Source organism: Salvelinus sp. IW2-2015, linkage group LG27 (assembly GCF_002910315.2).
Source record: "Salvelinus sp. IW2-2015 linkage group LG27, ASM291031v2, whole genome shotgun sequence".
NCBI lineage: Eukaryota > Metazoa > Chordata > Actinopteri > Salmoniformes > Salmonidae > Salvelinus > Salvelinus sp. IW2-2015.
The window spans coordinates 8,065,055-8,085,097 of NC_036867.1; the positions used below are offsets into that span (position 1 = coordinate 8,065,055).

Genomic DNA, 20,043 nt, shown 5'->3' on the forward strand with positions numbered 1-20,043 from the left:
CCGCAGGGATAGCAWCACTTTATAGTGATGACATAAGGTTTAGCACTTTACCTAGTACTTCCCCAAACTAGCCTAATCTCATATGGCTGCTATACATTTGTTTTTGTTAATATTTCTTAAAAATATATATTTTTAATTTATTATAGATATACAGTTAAAGTCAGAAGTTTACATACACCTTAAACTATTTTAAACTCAGTTTTTCACAATTCCTGACATTTAATCCTTGTAAAAATTCAGTTTTAGGTCAGTTAGGATCACCACTTTATTTTAAGAATGTGAAATGTCAGAATAATAGTAGCGAGAATGATTCATTTCAGCTTTTATTTATTTCATTACATTCCCAATGGGTCAGAAGTTTACATACMCTATTAGTATTTGGTAGCATTGCCTTTAAATTGTTTAACTTGGGTCAAACGTTTCGGGTAGCCATCCACAAGCTTCCCACAATAAGCTGGGTGAATTTTGGCCCATTCCTCCTGACAGAGCTGGTGTAACTGAGTCAGGTTTGCAGGTCTCCTTGCTCGCACACGCTTTTTTCAGTTCTGCCCATGTAACCGATGTGAAATGGCTAGCTAGTTAGCAGTGGTGCGCGCTAATAGCACTTCAATCGGTGACGTCACTCGCTCTAAGACCTGAAGTAGTTGTTCCCCACGAATTTTCTATAGGATTGAGGTCAGGGCTTTCTGATGGCCACTCCAATACCTTGACTTTGTTGTCCTTAAGGCATTTTGTCATTGTCCATTTGAAAGACCCATTTGCGACCAAGCTTTAACTTCCTGACTGATGTCTTGAGATGTTGATTCAATATATCCACACAATTTTCCTCCCTCATGATGCCATCTATTTTGTGAAGTGCACCAGTCCCTCCTGCAGCAAAGCACCCCCACAACATGATGCTGCCACCCCAGTGCTTCACGGTTGGGATGATGTTCTTCGGCTTGCAAGCCCCCCCTTTTTCCTCCAAACATAACGATGGTCATTATGGCCAAACAGTTCTATTTTTGTTTCATCAGACTAGAGGACATTTCTCCAAAATGTACGAGCTTTGTCCCCACGTGCAGTTGCAAACCGTAGCCTGGCTATTTTTATGGCGGTTTTGGAGCGGTGGCTTCTTCCTTGCTTAGCGGCCTTTCAGGTTATGTCGATATAGGACTCGTTTTACTGTAGAACAATATACTTTTGTACCTGTTTCCTCCAACATCTTCACAAGGTCCTTTGCTGTTGTTCTGAGATTGATTTACACTTTTCACACCAAAGTACGTTCATCTTCAGGAGACAGAACGGGTCTCCTTCCTGAGCGGTATGACGGCTGCGTGGTCCCATGGTGTTTATACTTGCGTACTATTGTTTGTACAGATGAACGTGGTACCTTCAGGCGTTTGGAAATTGCTCCCAAGGATGAACCAGACTTGTGGAGGTCTACAATTTTTTTTCTGAGGTCTTGAAGGTAGGCAACGAAATACATCCACTGGTATACCTCCAATTGACTCAAATTATGTCAATTAGCCTATCAGAAGCTTCTAGAGCCATGAAATCATTTTCTGGAATTTTCCAAGCTGTTTATAGGCACAGTCAACTTAATGTATGTAAACTTCTGACCCAATGGAATTGTGATGCAGTGAATTATAAGTCAAATAATTTGTCTGTGAATAATTGTTGGAAAAATTACTTGTGTCATGCACATTGTAGATGTCCTAACCGACCTACTTCAACTGTAGGTACACAACTATCTTAAATGTATGATTGCACAGGATCTTGTTTTTCAAATATGTTTTGTATTTCATTTCGCAAGGGAATTATATACTATACTAACTCAATGGTATTAGTTTATTTGTTTTTTCAAGGTTGGTAAGCAGGACAAGACCAACCACACCCTGTGGCGATAAGAGGTTGGAAGACATTCCCATTCCCAATCATCCTATGTCTCCAGCAAAAGTGGATCCAAAACATGCTGAATGGCAGATGTAATTATTGTTCAGTGACTCTGCAAGTGGACAGGGTGGTAGTTCATTATTCTTTAGAAGTGGTTGAATACTATGTACTAGGCCTATGACACCCAGACAGCATAGCAGGACATATGAAATTATGATGTCTTGTGAAAGCAAAATCAAGGGCACCAATCATAATAACTTTTCATTGTTTATTGTAATAACAAAAAGAGACCATCATTTTTGTGTTAACCACTTGAATTAGATAAAGTTAAGGACATGCAGAAGTTTCAATGACATTAGTCAGCTACCTTCCAGCTACTATTTCTTACAATATATGTGCACTTAGTAATTTTGCATAGTGTTCTGGGCAGTATCTTTGCAGGTACACATCCATTTTTCCTTGAACCCTCTGATCGCCAGACAGACCTAAAGATGAGGGGGAGAGGGTGAAATAGGGAAAAATAAAGAAAATATTAAATATTTCTAACATAAATATAACATATAAATACAAAATGAACCCTAAGGTGTGACAATACAGCACAGAATAAAGTTGTAATAACATGGTAATGATATGGTAACAAGTTATAGTTACTCACATTGAAACGTTATTTGCCCAGATACCCCGTAATTTCAGTATAATTATATTCTTATTTCAGGGTTACACCACATACTTTGTGCCATAGTATAGAGGGGTAACAATACCTATCCCTTTTTCCAACCATCTTCCTTATTAAACTCTTATTTAATTCTTAAAGTCTTATAACAAACTATTACCCTTAAACATGAATGTAATTATACTGAAATTAAGGGTTGTGAATGTTTTTATTGTGAGTATAAATAATTTGTTACATTACTATTACCATGTTATTACCATTTTATTCCATGATGTAACATAAAGTGCTACTAAATTATCTTTAAGAAGACATTAGTAGAATACATATATACCATCAATCTGTATGATGCATGCTTTCTGGCAGAAACAACCATTACCATGAAAATTAAAATAATAATAAGTGCATAAATGACTGATACCCAGCATCCCCTGCTCACCCAGTCTTTGGGCAGTCTTTTCAATCTTCCTCAGTGCAGACTGAATGTCTTCTCCCTTTGGCACGAGAACCTCTATCTCCCCAACACAATAGCCAAAGTCGGCCTGGTCAAGGTCTACACGCACTCCACTTTCATCTCCTTCCCCCCCAAAAGTGAATGAACACCTCTGTGTTGTAAACTCTGCAAAGCAAACCAGATTCAGCTCCATCAGCCAGGACTCATTCCCTGTGGGGCAATTCTCTGCACCTTCAGTTTTGGGTGTGTCTTGATGGACCACTGGGTGCGTCTGGTTGGCAGTTTTTTGCTCCCCATTACCTTCTTTCATGACCTCTCTCACTTTCAACTGAATTTGAGACAGATTGGTTATCTCCTGATAGCGTGAACACAGTTCTGCCTTCTGAGGCTCCCCCACTCTGTCTTCTGCCTTCGTAACTGTGGTGCATTTGAGTTCCCAACATCCCTGGCGACAACGCAACCACACATCTCTCAAGGTGAGAWGGAAGTCTGGGGTGTCAAAATACTTGTCTTGGAATTGTTTCTGACCAATACACACCGCTGGTGAGAGAAAAGTTGCAAGAAAGAGGGAAGGGTGCAGAGAAAATGTATTACATTTCATTTGAATGAATAGTTTTCACTGCTGAAAAGGATGCAATTTTGTTTTTAATTTGTAAGTATACTGAGAAATGATATCAAGTAAGTATTAAAAATAAAATCTGTCCTGATAAAACTAAATTAACATTGTAATCTACATTTGAGCTTTCTTTACCAACCTTCATCAGCAGCATTCCACTATAATTAATCTAGTAGTTAGCCCACATTATACATTAAAATGGTGCATTCTATATTGTAAGTAGCCTACATCAATCATTTTTTTTGTGTTTTTAATATAAAATCAAGAGTTATGGAAATGCCCTTTGGGCACAATGGTACAACTTGGAGGCTACACACCTCCTATCTCTTCCAATTGTTTCTGAATGTCAGCGTCACAGACAAATTTCCTCTCCACTTCCACACTCATTGTACTCTGTAATGACACAAATTTATCAGCATCAAAATGCTCACTGTGAAATAAATTAATCTAACAACTACACATGATAAATTCCATTTGGGAAATAATATATGGTCCCAATATTGGCCTTGCTGCAGTGTGGAAACGTAGCTACGATCTGTATTAAATACAGAGCGCGTGCAGGAGTAACACAAGACTAGTACGTTAGCGTTATACCATTCATATAGGCTACCCCTCACCTCCATTTAACGACCGCTATTACCGATTCAACAGTCTTGTAAAATAGGTTCAAGATTGTTGATTGAGCTTTGACTAAATCACTGACAGCCGCAAGTATTTTAGACAGGCGCAGTGTGGACACCTAGGTGCTTACTGCATTCTTGAGCATCATAGCCCGTCATAATAACGCAGAACAATACAGAGATTGAAAAACACTGTTAGTGCCTTTTTTAAACCTATAATCTATACTATTTGTATCTTTGTTTTCACCATAATCCCCCATATTTCGTGAATAATTAAACTATTGTCATGCAGTACTACACAATATGATGTACAGTAATATAAAAGGGCTTGGTGAACATACTGTAACAAGTGTCCTAATTGGACAGGGGTCCTATTAGGCCTAATTGGAAAATGCCAATCATTCAATGGCCTATTGATGGATTGAGAAACTAAACAGAGACCAAATAGCTCTAATCAAAGACATWTATTGGCTCACCATGATTATAAGTAGATGTAAAACTTTACACAACGTTTTGTCTAGATACATGTCCTATAGATACATGTTGTGATTGTTTAACATTTCAATATGTAGGCTATTCGCCCTGCTGGTTTATTTTCATCCTAATCTGTTGAGGGTCAGGATGTTGGGTATGCAATCTGATTCAATCCGGTTGATTGAATTCTACAAATGCTTTTTCAGATCAAGGGACACGACTCTGGAGAAGCCCTCATGCTTCATTACATTAAACTGCAGAAGTGGTTCGACGAGACAAATATTAGGCTATTTGAATCAACTAATATTGTTACATGAAGGTTTTATATTGACGCCAAATGTATTCTTCCCTGCTGAATGTCAGAAATCAGCCTTGGGGGGAGCTGTCGTGTGTTTACTAGAGGGAAGAGGGGAAAGAGAGAGGGCGAATGAGGGAGGGAGAGAACAGGCGAGGGAGGGCGAGCAAGAGAAAACTTTTCAGTTTTAAAGAGCGAGAGGAAGCGTGCGCTGGAGCGACGACCATGCAGGTAAATGCATTAGCTAATTGCTCTGAAGTTAATTAAACGATATTGGCGTTTGCTTAATTGCGATTGTGTGTTTGAAAGATTGTGTTGCAAATGATAGTTTCAATCGAACGATGAATGTTGTATATCAAATGGTTCTATTCACCGGATTCGAACATTAAATTCCAAACTTTTCAACCTCCGTCTCCGTTTCTCTTCACCCCACCACCCCTTTTGCCGTGCGCAGTGTGCAAGTAGTCTGTTTCAAGTAGCTTAGCATTTGATTCTTTTGTCAATTATTGCACGAAGCCATCTAAAATGATTGTAAAGATGTTCATGAATACTAAATATTTTGTATAATGAAGTAGATCATTAAAATGTGTTATCAGGTTTTGTGGAATGGTGGGGGAGTAGGGGGCGCGCCGTTTTTTACACATCTGTAAAGGGAACCCATATTCATTAATTAAATAGCTTAGTCCATGTAGGCCTCAATTTGCGCTGTTGAGCAGGCAGCGGGTGGTGTAATACTGGATCCCCGATTGGCAGCCCACAATCCGAGGGATAAGGGAAGCACTCGAGGCCGATGTTTTGGACGGAATATTTAAAGCCTACAGTGTATCTATTTGTAGTAGATCGGTATACTTCCGAATGTGTAGCCATGTACACCTGGGCTTAGTTTTTTTTTTCCAGACTAGTTGAGGAAGGTTGACAGCGACGGGTTAAGTTCTTGTTAGCTAGTAGGCTAAGTGCCACGACTGTTATTTTGGTCCTTTTGTTTAATTTCGCAACGTTAATGAATAGACAATGCGGTACGTAGTTTCGAGTCTCAGTTTTTAACCGTCTTTATAATTGCAGGACAGAGTTGGTGTTTCTTGCATTTCATAACATAAGCTAGAAACAACTATTGCGACGTTGATAGCTTGGCTAACTAACGTTAGCTAGCTTGCTAGCTAATTGATTCAACACTTCGGCGTAGCTAATTAGGTTGGACGTTAATTAGCTAAAGAATCACGAGCCATTTGGGCATTTTTATCCACACCGTTGTTATATAAAGCCTTAAACTATGTTTTATTACTCACTGCACTTTCTCAACTATAATAATCATGCAACCTTGCTGGTAAAACGATATTTTCTGGGCACGGCTAGATAATTGGTGAGGACGGAAGTGGGAAAATACAAGTGTTGGTATTTGGGATTTGTTTTTGTTTTTATCGCGCCTCGATTAATTTAGTAGTATTCAAATTTGGATCTTAATAATAGCGACTATGTAAGTCGTTAAACATAACCACAAATTTCAATTTCTGCCGAGTAGCATTGGAAAAGGACAATACTGCATTGAGTTCTCATGGTGAGGTATGTTGGCCATTAGGCTATTTTGTTAACGTTAGTGTGTGTATGATGTTCAAATGGCCATTATTCGCTTATTAGTTATAAAGCGACATGATATGTTTTGCATGACCCTAAATATCATGCTAGTCGCTGACAGTTTATGCTGGTCAAGGTCAATAATCAGGCCATTCACTTACATTTTAATTGAAGTGGTTTAAATGTTTCTTCGTGTCACATGACATTGCAATTACATGTCAGAAATATAAAGTATTTTTATTGCACTCTGTTAATTTGTTAATTGGTAGTCCTCAGAGGAATTTAATTTGAGGTTGATTAATTGATTTGGACCAAGTTTAATTGATACTATTTTGGGTAGGTCTAATGTAGCCTAAACAATTAGGCTATCTATTTCTGTTATCTAATAGTTAATTATCTATATTGAGGCTGAAAACATTTGTACTGTATAGCTTATTTTATTTTGGTTCTACAGAGAAACACCCCTGGACATGGTTATGATTTAAAAGCAATATTTTTAATTCCACTAAAATACATTTTGATCTTGCAGGAGGAGTCTGGTGAGACAGTGTGCAGTGACAGCAACAGAGTGGCGGTGTGGTTGTGCCCCCTGTGTCAACAAGGGTTACCAGACAGGGGCTCCCTTGCTCTGCACCTGAATGATGGGCATAGTGTGCTTCCTAACTGTGTAGACAAGTTGCTGGACATTGTAAGTAGCGCAATTCAAGTTCATTTTGGACTTGTATTTTTTTTACCCATTGTGCGAGTCAACAAAACTTGACTTTTGTGTCTTTATGTTGATGTATTTAATTCATGTTTCTTGGATGACGTCAAACATAATACATTATCAATTATTGTACATGCATTATTTGTATGTTATTGTAGGATTTTAGGACGTTTCCCAAAAGCCTCTTATATTTTAAGTTAGTTAAACTTATTCTTTTGTAAGAACATCGTTAAATCTCAGAGCTGTTTTCAAAAACCATCGTTACTAAAGTTGCATTTGAAAACGCTGGTTATTTACGGACTGCCTGAGACCACTCGTAGAACAGCTAATTGCGTCGTAAGCAATTGTTTTGTGTACCGTGCCACTTTATACACAGATCTCCACTAACATAGAATCAAGATGTTTCTGTCTCTCTGACTTAACTACACAACGAAGTTGACTACAAAGTTGCAAATGTCTTTAACTGTTACAAACAAGCAAAGGATAAAAATATGCTTCAAAGGAAACCAAGATGACTGCTTTAAAAGATAAATTGCCTACAGTATAACCTACGTACGCCTATATAATTCAAGAATATTTAAAAACATTTAATGTTCATTCAATTGAGTTCTATTTTGCTACTGTCTATAATTTTGCCTCAACATGCAGTACCAGTCAAAAGTTTGGACACACTTACTCATTAGAGGTTTTCTTTATTTTTACATTTTTCTACACTGTAGAATAATAGTGAAGACATCAAAACTATGAAGTAACACCATATGGAATCATGTAGGAACTAAAAGTGTTAAACAAATCAAACTATATTTGCGTTTTTCAAAGTAGCCACCCTTTGCCTAGATGACAGCTTTGCACACTCCTGGCATTCTCTCAACCAGCTTCACCTGGAATGCTTTTCCAACCGTCTTTAAGGAGTTTCCACATATGCTGAGCACTTGTTGGATGAGTTTCCTGCACTCTGCAGTCCAACTTATCCCAAACCATCTCAATTGGGTTGAGTTTGGGTGATTGTGGAGGCCAGGCCATCTGATGCAGCACTCCATAGCTCTGCTTGGTTAAATAGTCCTTACACAGCCTGGAGGTGTGTTGGGTCATTGTCCTGTTGAAAAACAAATAATAGTTCCATTAAGCGCAAACCAGATGGGATGGCTTATCACTGCAGAATGCTGTGGTAGCCATGCTGGTTCAGTGCGCCTTGAATTCTAAATAAATCACTGACAGTGTCACCAGCAAAGCACCATCACACCATCTTCTCCATGCTTCACAGTGGGAACTACACATGCGGAGATCATCCGCTCACAAAGACACGGCGGTTGGAACCAAAAATCTCAATTTTGGACTCCACCGGTCTAATGTCCATTGCTTGGGTTTCTTGGCCCAAGCAAGTCTCTTCTTCTTATTGGTGTCCTTTAGTAGTGGTTTCTTTGCAACAATTTGACCATCAAGGTTTGACTCAAACGGTCGTCTCTGAACAGTTGATGTTGTCTGTTACTTGAACTCTGTGAAGCATTTATTTGGCCTGCAATTTCTGAAGCTGGTAACTCCAATGAACTTATCCTCTGCAGCAGAGGTAACACTGGGTCTTCCTTTCCTGTGGCGGTCCTCATGAGAGCCAGTTTCATCGTAGCGCTTGATGGTTTTTGCGACTGCACTTGAAGAAACTTTAAAAGTTTTGACATTTTCCGGTTTGACTGACCATGTCTTAAAGTAATGCTGGACTGTTTCTCTTTGCTTATTTGAGCTGTTCTTGACATAATATGAACTTGGTCTTTTACCAAATAGGGGGCTCTCCTGTATACCACCCCTACCTTGTCACAACACAACTGACAGGCTCAAACACATTAAGAAGGAAAGAAATTCCACAAATGAACTTTTAACAAGGCACACCTGTTAATTGAAAAGCATTCCAGGTGACTACCTCATGAAGCTGATTGAGAGAATGCCAAGAGTGTGCAAAGCTGTCAAGGCAAAGGGTGGTTACTTTGAAGAATCTCAAATGTAAAATAACACTTTTTGTTTGGTTACTACATGATTCCATATGTGTTATTTCATAGTTTTGATGTCTTCATTATTCTACAATGTCAAAAGTAGTGAAAAGAAAGAAAAACCCTTGAATGAGTAGGTGTGCCCAACTTTTGACTGGTACATAATATGTAACAATGTGTGCAATGTGCCAAATCTTTACTTAGTGCATTATTATACAGACCTTCCAACATGTACGCATTTTGCGTACCTACTACGCAATTCTCTGTCCATGTACGAGATCTGAGTTAAAAGTACGCAGAAATTAATAGGGCGTGGTGTTTTTTWAAATTTTTATTAAAATGAACTCAGTAATACATTAACATCCCGTTTCTCGAGTAGAAACACACAGACGTGTACAGAGTTTGTGTCAATGGAGATTAATACATCATTATTCGACGTAGCTACCCCGTGTCTGCCCCTCCTGTTTGTTGTGATGCTGAGTTTGCCGACTGTCAGCTGTATGTAAACACATGGCCAAATCTCTTTTTGAGTCCATGTGTTGTGGAAAGGTAAACACTAATTGTTTCAAGCAAACATAAGATGGACATTCAGTGGGCTCTAAAGTGCCAGCACTTCACTCGCATTTGCTAGTGAAAAATAATTCAAATACGAATAACTTGTTGCATTTGTGCGAGTGTGATATACATTTAATTCTGCGTCCCATTAGTTGTATTTTCCACAACATTACGAGGATCACACAACCTGAGACTAGCTTATTTGTTTAATAAAATAAAAAAACTCCAAGAATAAAGGCCCTTTGTGTGTTCTTTCTAATTAGATCTTGTTAGTGATTTTTTACCATCTGTAAATGGAATGCTGTCAAGCAAGTATTCCAACCTTCTGTAGACTTGATTTGGTATAATTCTATAATTGCGATCTGACTCACAAACAGCGCGCGCACGAGTGTGCTGGTGGAAAGAGTACCCCAATTCAGCATGTTTTGCGCGCTATTTGAACCTCCAATTTGCCGCTGCGTCTGGTACTATAAAAAGTTGGACAGGGTTGGCAGGTCATAGAATGAGTCACCAATTTATACCAAGATGCTCTCTTGTTGGACTGCAGCACTAAGCAGTGGGTTCCTGTGTCAGCAAAATTGAGTCTTAAGGTAAAATGTTAAAGTTTTATTTTCTCTTTACCAGGCTGCTCCCAAACAGGGGGCGAGTGGAGTGGATACTGATGTTAAGCATGATACAGGTGAGTTTGTCCTCTGATTAACAGCAGTACCTACGGTTTTGCACTGTCTTTATGAATTTGAGTTATGCATTATTTGAATGGATACAAGCACATTGACATATTGAGTAGCCTAAACAATTAGCTTGTGTTCATTTTAAACGCCTGTCCCTTGACGGTTTAGACCTAAATGTATCAATATGCTATGACTGTATTTGTGTTGTCAGGGTTCCATGAACCCAAAACACCTGCTGAAATATCTTGTCTTTCTGCTTCACATCAGATGCTGCATCATTACAACGGAAGCTTTTAGAAGCTTCATCCTCCCTCTCAGACCCATGTCAAAATAATGAGAACTCTGAAGGACCCCAGCAGAATTACAACAGTAGGCACACTCTCATTGGGTCTGGCGACAAAGATAAAGAGATGGATAAGGAAGTTGGAGTGAAAGACCCGGAGGGAGGTGTAGTTGTCTTGGAGTCGGATCAGGAGAGTGATCAGTCCACAGAAACACCTGTCGACAATGAAAAGTCCACAGGAAAAAATGGTGTAATGGCTGATGGCGATGACAGCCGTCCATTCAAATGTAATGCGTGCTTAGAGGCTTTTCCTACCAGGACCACATTGTGTGTTCACTACAACTCTGCATCCCATGTGCAACGGATGAGAACAGGATCCCTAAAACAGGGTGGTGAAAATGACACCCCTGCTCCCTCAGTCCCTTTTCTGTCTCGGCCATATTTATCAAACAAGCCCTACCAGTGCGCTGTGTGTCGAGTCTCTTACAACCATGCCATTACCCTGGAGAGTCATTTGAAATCTGTTTTGCACCAGACCCGCAGCAGAAATGCAGGAATCTCTGCCAACAGTGCAACTGGAAATTCGGGAAGTAACATGGCTACTAACTTAGTTGTTACCTCTGGGGGCAGCACTGCACAGTTGGTTTGCACCACCAGCAGCAATTGTGTCATCCCGGCAAGCCTGACAGCAGCAGCAATGACTACCAAAGACGGAGAACCTATTCAAACTCAGCTGGCTCCCTCGCTGCTTTCCTCCCCTGTAGCCTCTGCTCAGGCAGTCTCTGCCTTTCTCACCCTCCTCACGTCCAGCCCAAGCTCTCTCTCGCACTCCCTCCTCCCCTCTCTGTTTGCGGCTGGGACGTCCCCTGCCACAGCCACACCTCAGCTCATACCCCAGCATCAGATGCTCATGCCCTTTATCGTGAATGGGCTCCAAAGCCAGAGTCTAAACCCAGAGCTTTTGACACAGTCTGTTCCCCTTCTAGGTCTCAATGCTGCCCAGCAAGCTATCCTGGCCCAAAGACTCAGTAGCTTACAGAACCAGTGGCCAGCTGTCGGCCTCCAAGTAACCACACAAACCTGTTCAGAAGACAACCAAACAAACAAGAGCAAATTGAAGGAAGAGACGAACAAGACGACAATTGAGGAGAAAAGGTCCCTTAAGTTTGAAAAGGGGAGAAATTGGCCCCTGGAATATGATGGAGAAAGAGAGATTTGTGAGGAGGATAGTAAAGGATATGCACAAGAGCTCATCAGCGCCTTAGTAAACAAAAATAACAGGGTTGAGTCATTTAGGATAGATGGAGATAATGAAATGAAAGATGGTACAACATACGAAGGGAACTCTGCAGATGGAAAAGGGGAGGACATTGACAAGTGTATTGACCGCTCACCGTCTGTTACCAGCAACTCAAGCCTAAGTCCTACCACTTTAAATCTTATGCTTAGCCCTGATTGTACCCTTAAAAAATCTGAAGTTGGCACAAGCCATTGTGTCTCTGTGTTGTCACCAAAATTGAGCCCCTTTAAACACGCCTTAAATTCCTCTGATCCAACTCATCCCCATGCTAATTTGAGGGCTCGGCACTTCTCCCCAGGGTCCCCGATACTGTCAGAGTTCCAGATACAGGTTCTGCGTGCGTTTCTGGAGTCGCGTAGTGGGGCTGACGCAGCCAGTCCTCCCCGTGATGACTGTGAGTCGTTGGGCAGGGAGGTGGGGCTCACCGAGGCGGAGGTACACAAGTGGCTCACTGACGCCCGACGCGCCAAAGAAAAGCAGAAAGCTGGGGGCGCAGGGCACATGCGCAGCATTGCAGCCTACGGTAAAAGAAACAAGTGTCTTGATAACGAAGAGGAGGAAGGTGCCCTTACAATAGATATGCTTGAGGGAAGGGACAGCGGTGAGGCCTCTGGCAGTCACGCAATGGATCTGTCCAATAGTGGCGGAAGGAGGAAAGAGTTGGGGAGGGAGAGCCAAGGGGACTCGTGTCTGGCCTCTGATTCAGACAATGAAGAATTCTACACCTCTGTCATCGTGAGTGAGGAGGACAGCCTGAGTGGCTCCATGAGGGAGGGGCCAGGCAGCCCTGCTAAAGAGGAGGCTCTGGTAGAACTGGCAGGAGACAAGGGCTCAGGAGGAGGAAAGGTGCTGCGCTCCACCACTGTGTTTCTCTCAGACGCCGAGGATGACGATGATGACGAGGAGGCTGCATCTCAGAGAGCAAAGAGAAGAAATAGAAAGAGGGAGTTGGAGCGGGAGGAGGTGGAGGTCAAGAAGGAGAGATTAGACCCTGACGTGGATTTGGAACTCGAGGCCCAAGCTGATCCTCCTTCCCAACTTTCTATCGCCATTGACCATCGAGGACTTCCAAGTGGCATTCTACACTCCCTCCCTCTGTCTTTGTCCCTGGCTCCATTCTCTACTCAATTCCTTAGCCCCTATGTTCTCTCACTCCCTCCCTCAGTGGTTGGGCTTGGAGTTGCAGAAGGAGATGGAGGCAAAGTACCTGCCTTTCCAAACCCTCCTAACATCACCCGGTTCTCTGACCCTCTCATTACATCGCCACTCTCCCTCCATACCCACACCTCCCACTACATGTCTAATGGTGGAGACTGTGAGGCTGCTTTAGATCTCAGCATCAGGAAAAGCCACAGCTCAACATCTGCTTCCTCCACCTCTCTCATGGGTGACAAGACTTCAGCACAAAAGGGCCGTCTGCTTGACGGGCTAGGTCTAAGACCCACAGCTTTTGGGTTACCTGAAGAAGGGAGACTCGGTGTGGTCAAGTTCAAACCTGAGCAAGCAATGTCCAACAGCAGTGGCTTTGCCCGTGGCAATAACATGGCTAAGGCCAGCACTGTTTACATGAGGGCAGCAGAGAGGTTGAACACCTCCATAATTGAGAGAGAAAAGGAGCGGGAGAGGGAAAAGGAGAGGGACCAGAAAGGCAGGCCCAAAGCACGACGGTACAGGGACATGAGACGTTCCAGGACCATCATCCAGGCTGAGCAGCTTGATGTGCTTTATGGCTGCTATTTTAAAGATCCAAATCCTGGGAAACATGAGTTTGAGCAAATATCAGAGTGGGTCCATCTCCCAAAGAAAGTTGTACAGATCTGGTTTCAGAACATGCGGGCTAGGGAGCGCAAGGGTGAGGTTCGCTTCGTCAGTGATGGCACTCTGGCAGCAGTGGGCAAACCGCTCATCAAGTTCACCTGGCCACTGTCACAACCCATYTTCTCCAGCACCCCCAAATCAAACWCCAACWGYAGCGTCTCAACTGTAGCCAATCCAGTACGGGCCATCCCAAAGATGGAGGTGAAGGAGGAAAATGTTAAAAAAACAGTTCCAAACAGGCCCAAGGAGGTGGCCTCTTCCATTTCCTCCGTGAGCAGCAGCGTGTCTGCAGTGCCAAAGACCAAAATGGAGGTGACAAACAATGTCACAATGGTCAAAATCGCCCCCAAAAGCATCGCTCCATCTCTCCCTGTCGTACCCAAGGAGACCTGTCCTACCCCGCCTTGCCCCCCTCCCAAACATACACCTGAAGAGGATGTTGGGGAAAATGACTCTGATGAAGAAGTGGATGATCATAACCAAGAGAAGCCACTAGCTGGGCCTGGATCCACTAACCGCATGGTACCAAAAATGCCCTCCACTCCAATTAGCAAGTCCCTTGCTGCGACATCTCAAAAACAAAATGGGCTCAACTACTGGTCAGCCAAGGGCCCCTTTAAGATCAACACGCTTTCTAGGGAACAGTTGGGTCTGTCAACCCCCCGTGCTCCCACAGTTGTCGGTGCCACTGCTGCCACCACTGCTCTCAATATTTCTGCTGCTGCCTCTACCGTAGCAACCACCACCACAGCAAGCGCAAGCCCTCAGACCACTGTCAGCATTGTCACCATCGCCAAGACTGCTCCATCGGAGGGAAGCTTCCTGCACCACTCCACCACCCGCAGGCCGCGCACACACCTGTCCTGTCTGCAGCTGTCCATACTGCAGTCTTGCTATGAGACGTGTGCCCACCCTAACGCACTGGAGTGTGAGGCAGTAGGGACGGAGCTGGGGCTGCCACTCAAGGTGGTGCAGATCTGGTTCCAGAATACCCGCGCCAAGGAGAAACGCTGGAGGCTGCAGCAGGAGAAACTGGTCAGACATTTGACTGTACAGTATGCTATGCATTGGTGTGGGAAGTTGTTCATATTATTTTTTACTTTAAAGGCTGGTTTCCCAGACACAGATTAAGCCTAGTTTTGGATTAAGAAGATATTTCCATAGAGATCTCAACTGTGCAGGATTTCTGGTCTTGGACTAGGCTTAATCTGTGTCTGGGCAACCGTCCCTAAAACTTTGCTCCTTGTCTAGAAGTGTGTATATGTAAATTGAGGTAACTCACCAGTAACCTTTTTTGTTGGAGTAACGTCTTTGTCTCTTTCCCTCTCTCTCCCTCTTCTAGTCTCCAGTGTCGTCAGATCCCTCCAAGAAGGTTGACATGAGCTCAGGCAGCTATCTGCAGTACAATGCTCTGCGAGCCCACCGTCCTATCCTTCCCAAACCGGTTCAGCTGACGGTCCTGGAGCCATCTTCTCCCCCAGCCAGGGGCCAGCCAGCAGGTCGAGAGATGCTGAGAGGCAGGTGCGAGGCCTGCAATGCAGGCTTTGAGTCCAGAGCAGCAGCAAGATCCCATGTCTTCTCCCCTCGACATCTAGCCACTCTGAGAACCACTAACTTTGGCCAGCCGGCGACCATCATCAACAACGGATCTGATACCGGGTCCAGTTCTGTCTCCGCCTTAGGGTCTGTTGTAGAGGACCCTCCAGMTTCCCCACCCCCAGCCAGCAGCACCAGCTAAGGCACCCATTGGTGCTGGTAGAGACTCGGGACCCATTGGGCTCCTTACATTTTAAGAAACAAAAATTGGGCACTGGTCTTCCAAGCTAATATTCTTTGGTTTCCGATGTTTGGAAAGGCCCGGTTGCCCTTTCTCCCTCTCCTTGGACGTCTTTCTGCCGAGTTCTTGTTTCCAAACTGGACTCATTTGGATACACTGACTATTGTTACACTGCTTCACGCTTAATCAAAAGTTATCAAATGACTGATGAACATGTACCAGTCCCCTTTGATATTTTTCTGGTCTGCAGTTATAATCCTTGTCTCATCCTTGTCCTTAAAATTACTCTTACAATACTTGTGTATTATCCCCTTAAGACTGCTTATGCAAAACGATTAGGCCATTATATGACAGACTGCAAGATTCTTATCCTCATAAGTGCACCTAGAAATGGAAGTTTTAATAGTGGACCAGGCACTTGTGTTTGAGACTTGGTCTGATACTACATTTCCCACAGTATACTCCTTCCCAAGTCATTTTGTTAGTCCAACTGCATCCTATAAGACTGGGACTGCTGGGATTGACTGTACATGGATATATTTGACCAGAACAAATGAGAAGTAGCTCTGTTTTAGTTGCTTTGAACGAAAGCGGTTTTGATTTTATCTGTATCCCAAACTTTTTGTTAGGATACAGGTGGAGTGTGTTCAGTTAGAGATGGTGTATTTCACTTTACTTGGATTTTAAAGGTACTTTTTAACTGGTTGTGACTAGAATTGGCTTGTTAAACTGAACAGATTATTATCCCCTCCTGTTAGCGCATTGCCTGCGGCTGAAATGGTAGGATATTCCCTATATAGTGCACTACTTTTGACTAGAGCCCTATGGGACTAGAGACCAATTCACTCTGTTTTCATGACAATCCTCTATAGATGGGGGGAGAAGAGGCTGAAGAGGGCAGACTCTCATTATACAGCACTTTGATGCGTTTCACATTGTATGAAACGTTTTTATTCTTAAGCATTCTTATGCAGAGTGTATTTCTACTTAATGAAATATGCGCATGTTGGATGTCTTATGGTGAGTCACAATAATTAAATTGAAACATTGTTTTGTTGCAGTCTGTCAAAAAAGGTATGTTTTGGCTTATTAAACTCCAAACAAAAGACGGATCAGACCTTAATGCCGTGCAAGGAGAGTCTTAGTCCAGTCACTATTGTTAAATTATTTCCAATCTATTAATTCATTACTGGTGTGCAAGATCTATTGAATGAGTATGTGGAGCAAGAAAATTGTATGTTTCCGCCCTTTTTTCTTATTTGGTCAATGAAAATATCCACAACGGATCATTGCATAAGATTGGAACAAGTGCTATTGCTTATAACCATCAATATACATCAACTTCCTGTGGAGGTCAAATGAAAAAGACTTGACCAAGATAAGAAAAGAACAGGGTTTGAATTTTTGGGGTTTAATTTATATATTTTTTTGTCTTGAAACATATGTGGTTGCAAGCTAATACTCGTCATCTTTGTACTGGGTAGAAATAATGCAACTAGTCCAGAAACCAAGAGAAGGGAGTCAGTTTGGTACTCTAGTCACCTTTTGTAAGCAATAGGGACATACAAAAAGTCAAGACGGAGCTAACGAAGGTGCTGTTTTGAAGGACACATAAACTACTAAATATGTTTTCCTTCGGTTTTATGTTGTATATTATTGTTATTAATAATGTTACTATTAATAGTTTTAACAAAATGCTAAACTAAATGATTTTTTAAAAAGAAATATATTACGAAAAACTGATATTCCAAAGTTACCCTTCCTTTTGCTTTCTGTCATTTAAAAAAACCAAAAAGCAATCTTGAGGTTGGCAGAGAGCAGGAGAGATGTTCTTCATGCAAACTGTAAAGTAACTCCCATGGCTTGACACTTGAGCCGGTCCAACATTTTTACCATGAGCTACAGATTAATGCATTTCAGCCTTCACAACATGAGGAAGGCACTTTATTGGGCTCAAAGACTAAACGTTTTAAAATGTCCTCCATAATTACTAATCTTTTTTTAATGGTGTGGCGCTGTAGCATTTGTCTAAAACAAGGACTGGGTTGCAGGGCTTCAAGTATGGGATTACACAATGTTGCATTGTCCAAGGTAGATAGGTTTTATGGAGATCTGCTTTTTATTCTAATCATTTTTCATTGTCACTTGATTATCACAATTGTTATAACTGTACTACTTCTGCTATTGTTATCATTACTCATCACGGTTTTGATTATTATTGAACCATAACGGTTTTAATGATGCCTCTTTTCACAAGAAAGATGGTATTGGTATGAATATTGAACAATAATGGTGGCAGTGTGCTTAAAAGATGTTTAGAATATTGACGAAGCTTATATTTTTCCTCACTTGTACTTTCATTTTGTGTTGGATCTCCCATTCAGTTTTCTTTTGGTATACAGAAAACAAATAAAATAAATTGAACAACAAAACCAGTCTACTTAGCATGTTATGGGTATGTCAACCAGGTTCATTGCTTGGTAAATGAATTTCACTAGTCTCTTGTAATAGGCTTCATGTAATCATAGCCAAGAGTTGATGTATTTGTAAATTCATGATAAACCTAGAGCATAGCTGACTTTTTGCCATGGTTGTACTCTGCTGCATGTAAGGTGTGACTAGTTATATGGTAATGACAGTTCTGTCTCCATCAGGAACCTGGGGCCTCATTTATCAATAATATGTAGGCACAAATCTGCATAAACCATGCGTTGGATCATTTCCAAGCTGTGAGATTTTTCAATATGAACGTTGGCTTGAGTGTGTGTAAATTTACACACAGCCATGACCAGTGCCAAGTGTTGGATGAAGGGAACTGCTTGTCAAGCGTAGAATGGGGAAAATATGTTTAAAATGTGTGAAATTGAGAGTATTTCAATTATTTTTCGATGTCATTGTTTTTGCAATGTGAATGCAACGTATCTTTGACATGCTATATATATATATACTGAACAAAAATATAAATGCAACATGCAACAATTTCAAAGATTTTACTTGAGTTACAGTTCATATAAGGATATTTATCAATTGAAATAAATTCAATAGGCCCTAATGAATGGTTTTCACATGACTGGGCAGGGGTGTTGCCATGGGTGAGCCTGGGAGGGCATAGGCCCACCCACTTGGCAGCAACGCCCAGTCAATCAGAAGACGTTTTTTTACAGTCATAAATACTCCTCAGCACCCGTCCCCCTTCAGACGATCCCGCAGGTGAAGAAGCCGSATGAGGAGGTCCTGGGCTGGCATGATTACATGTGGTCTGAGGTTGTGAGGCCGGTTGGACGTACTGCCAAATTCTCTAAAATGACGTTGAATGCAGTTTATGGTAGAAAAATGTACATTAAATTCTCTGGCAACATCTCTGGTTGACATTCCTGTAGTAAGCATGCCAATTGCACACTCCCTCAAAACCTGAGACGTGTGGCATTGTGTTGTGTGACGGAAGTGGCCATTTATTGTCCCCAGCACAAGGTGCATCTATGTATTGATCATGCTGTTTAATCAGCTACTTGATATGCTTCACCTGTCAGGTGGATGGATTATCTTGGCAAAGGAGTAATGCTCCCTAACAAGAATGTAAACAAATTTGTGCACAGAATTTGAGACAAATAAGCTTTTTGTGTGTATGGAAATTTTCTGGGATATTTKGTTTCAGCTCATGAAACATGGGACCAACACTTCACATGTTGCGTTTATATTTTTGTTCAGTGTAATTTGATCACATCAGTGCATTTGTTACGATAATAATCCATATACAGTACAGTCATTTGTTAAATTAGAGGTACATGTGAAAGTGAAACCATTGTTGAAATACTATAAAAGACTGAGATAATGGGAAGATGAATGAGAGACGGAAGATCTTGCTTGATTTGGCACACGCTGCATTTCGCAGAGAGCATGTTTTAAGAGACCGGTGGGACTTTTTCTGAACAAAGTACAGATTTGCTCATTAGATATAAACCAATCTATATATATTAGATATAAACCAATCCCTAAACCAATCTAATAGGGTAGACCTACTTTAAGAAGGCAAACACATGCCACTCTGGTGCACATCCAGGTGGACCATTAGGACAATTAAGTTGCTTTGGCAAATATACTTCAAATGACTAGGCACCACTCATCAATAAGCATCCATCTCCAACAGCTCCCTCCTGTAGGCGTATAGGTCAACTTTGCTGTTCTGCAGAATGAACGAGTCGTGCGTTCCACCTTGCCACCACATTCAGCAGCGTCTTTTGCGCACAGCTCCCGCTGAAAAGTGTCGTTGCCAAAAACCCTTGGATGGATAGCACCAGTGGTGTAAAGTACTTAAGTAAAATTACTTTAAAGTACTAAGTAGTTTTTGGGGGTATCTGTACTTTACTTTACTACT

The 20,043-nt window shown here is 41.7% G+C and overlaps 2 protein-coding genes across 4 annotated transcripts; one reads left to right on the forward strand and one right to left on the reverse strand.

Moving 5' to 3' along the window:
* Nucleotides 1-2,129: 2,129 nt before the first annotated feature.
* On the reverse strand, nt 2,130-4,346 carry thtpa (thiamine triphosphatase). Its single transcript, XM_023973445.2, has 4 exons — nt 4,233-4,346; nt 3,933-4,008; nt 2,985-3,539; nt 2,130-2,360 (listed from the first exon to the last, which is right to left on the reverse strand). Exons 1-4 carry the CDS (start codon nt 4,236-4,238, stop codon nt 2,260-2,262), a joined length of 738 nt encoding a protein of 245 aa, XP_023829213.1. The 5' UTR covers nt 4,239-4,346; the 3' UTR covers nt 2,130-2,259.
* Nucleotides 4,347-4,741: 395 nt separating this feature from the next.
* On the forward strand, nt 4,742-18,100 carry zfhx2 (zinc finger homeobox 2). 3 transcript variants are annotated; one of them, XM_023973444.2, is made up of 5 exons: nt 4,742-5,235; nt 7,106-7,264; nt 10,444-10,498; nt 10,758-14,961; nt 15,234-15,357. In XM_023973444.2, exons 1-5 carry the CDS (start codon nt 5,137-5,139, stop codon nt 15,271-15,273), a joined length of 4,557 nt encoding a protein of 1,518 aa, XP_023829212.1. In that variant the 5' UTR covers nt 4,742-5,136; the 3' UTR covers nt 15,274-15,357. The 3 variants fall into 3 exon arrangements, with proteins under 3 accessions (XP_023829212.1, XP_023829209.1, XP_023829211.1); XM_023973441.1 differs by having other exon boundaries at nt 4,744-5,235; nt 10,758-14,926; nt 15,234-18,100; XM_023973443.2 differs by lacking the exon at nt 4,742-5,235 and adding an exon at nt 5,265-6,559 and having other exon boundaries at nt 10,758-14,926; nt 15,234-18,100.
* The last annotated feature ends 1,943 nt before the right edge of the window (nt 18,101-20,043 follow it).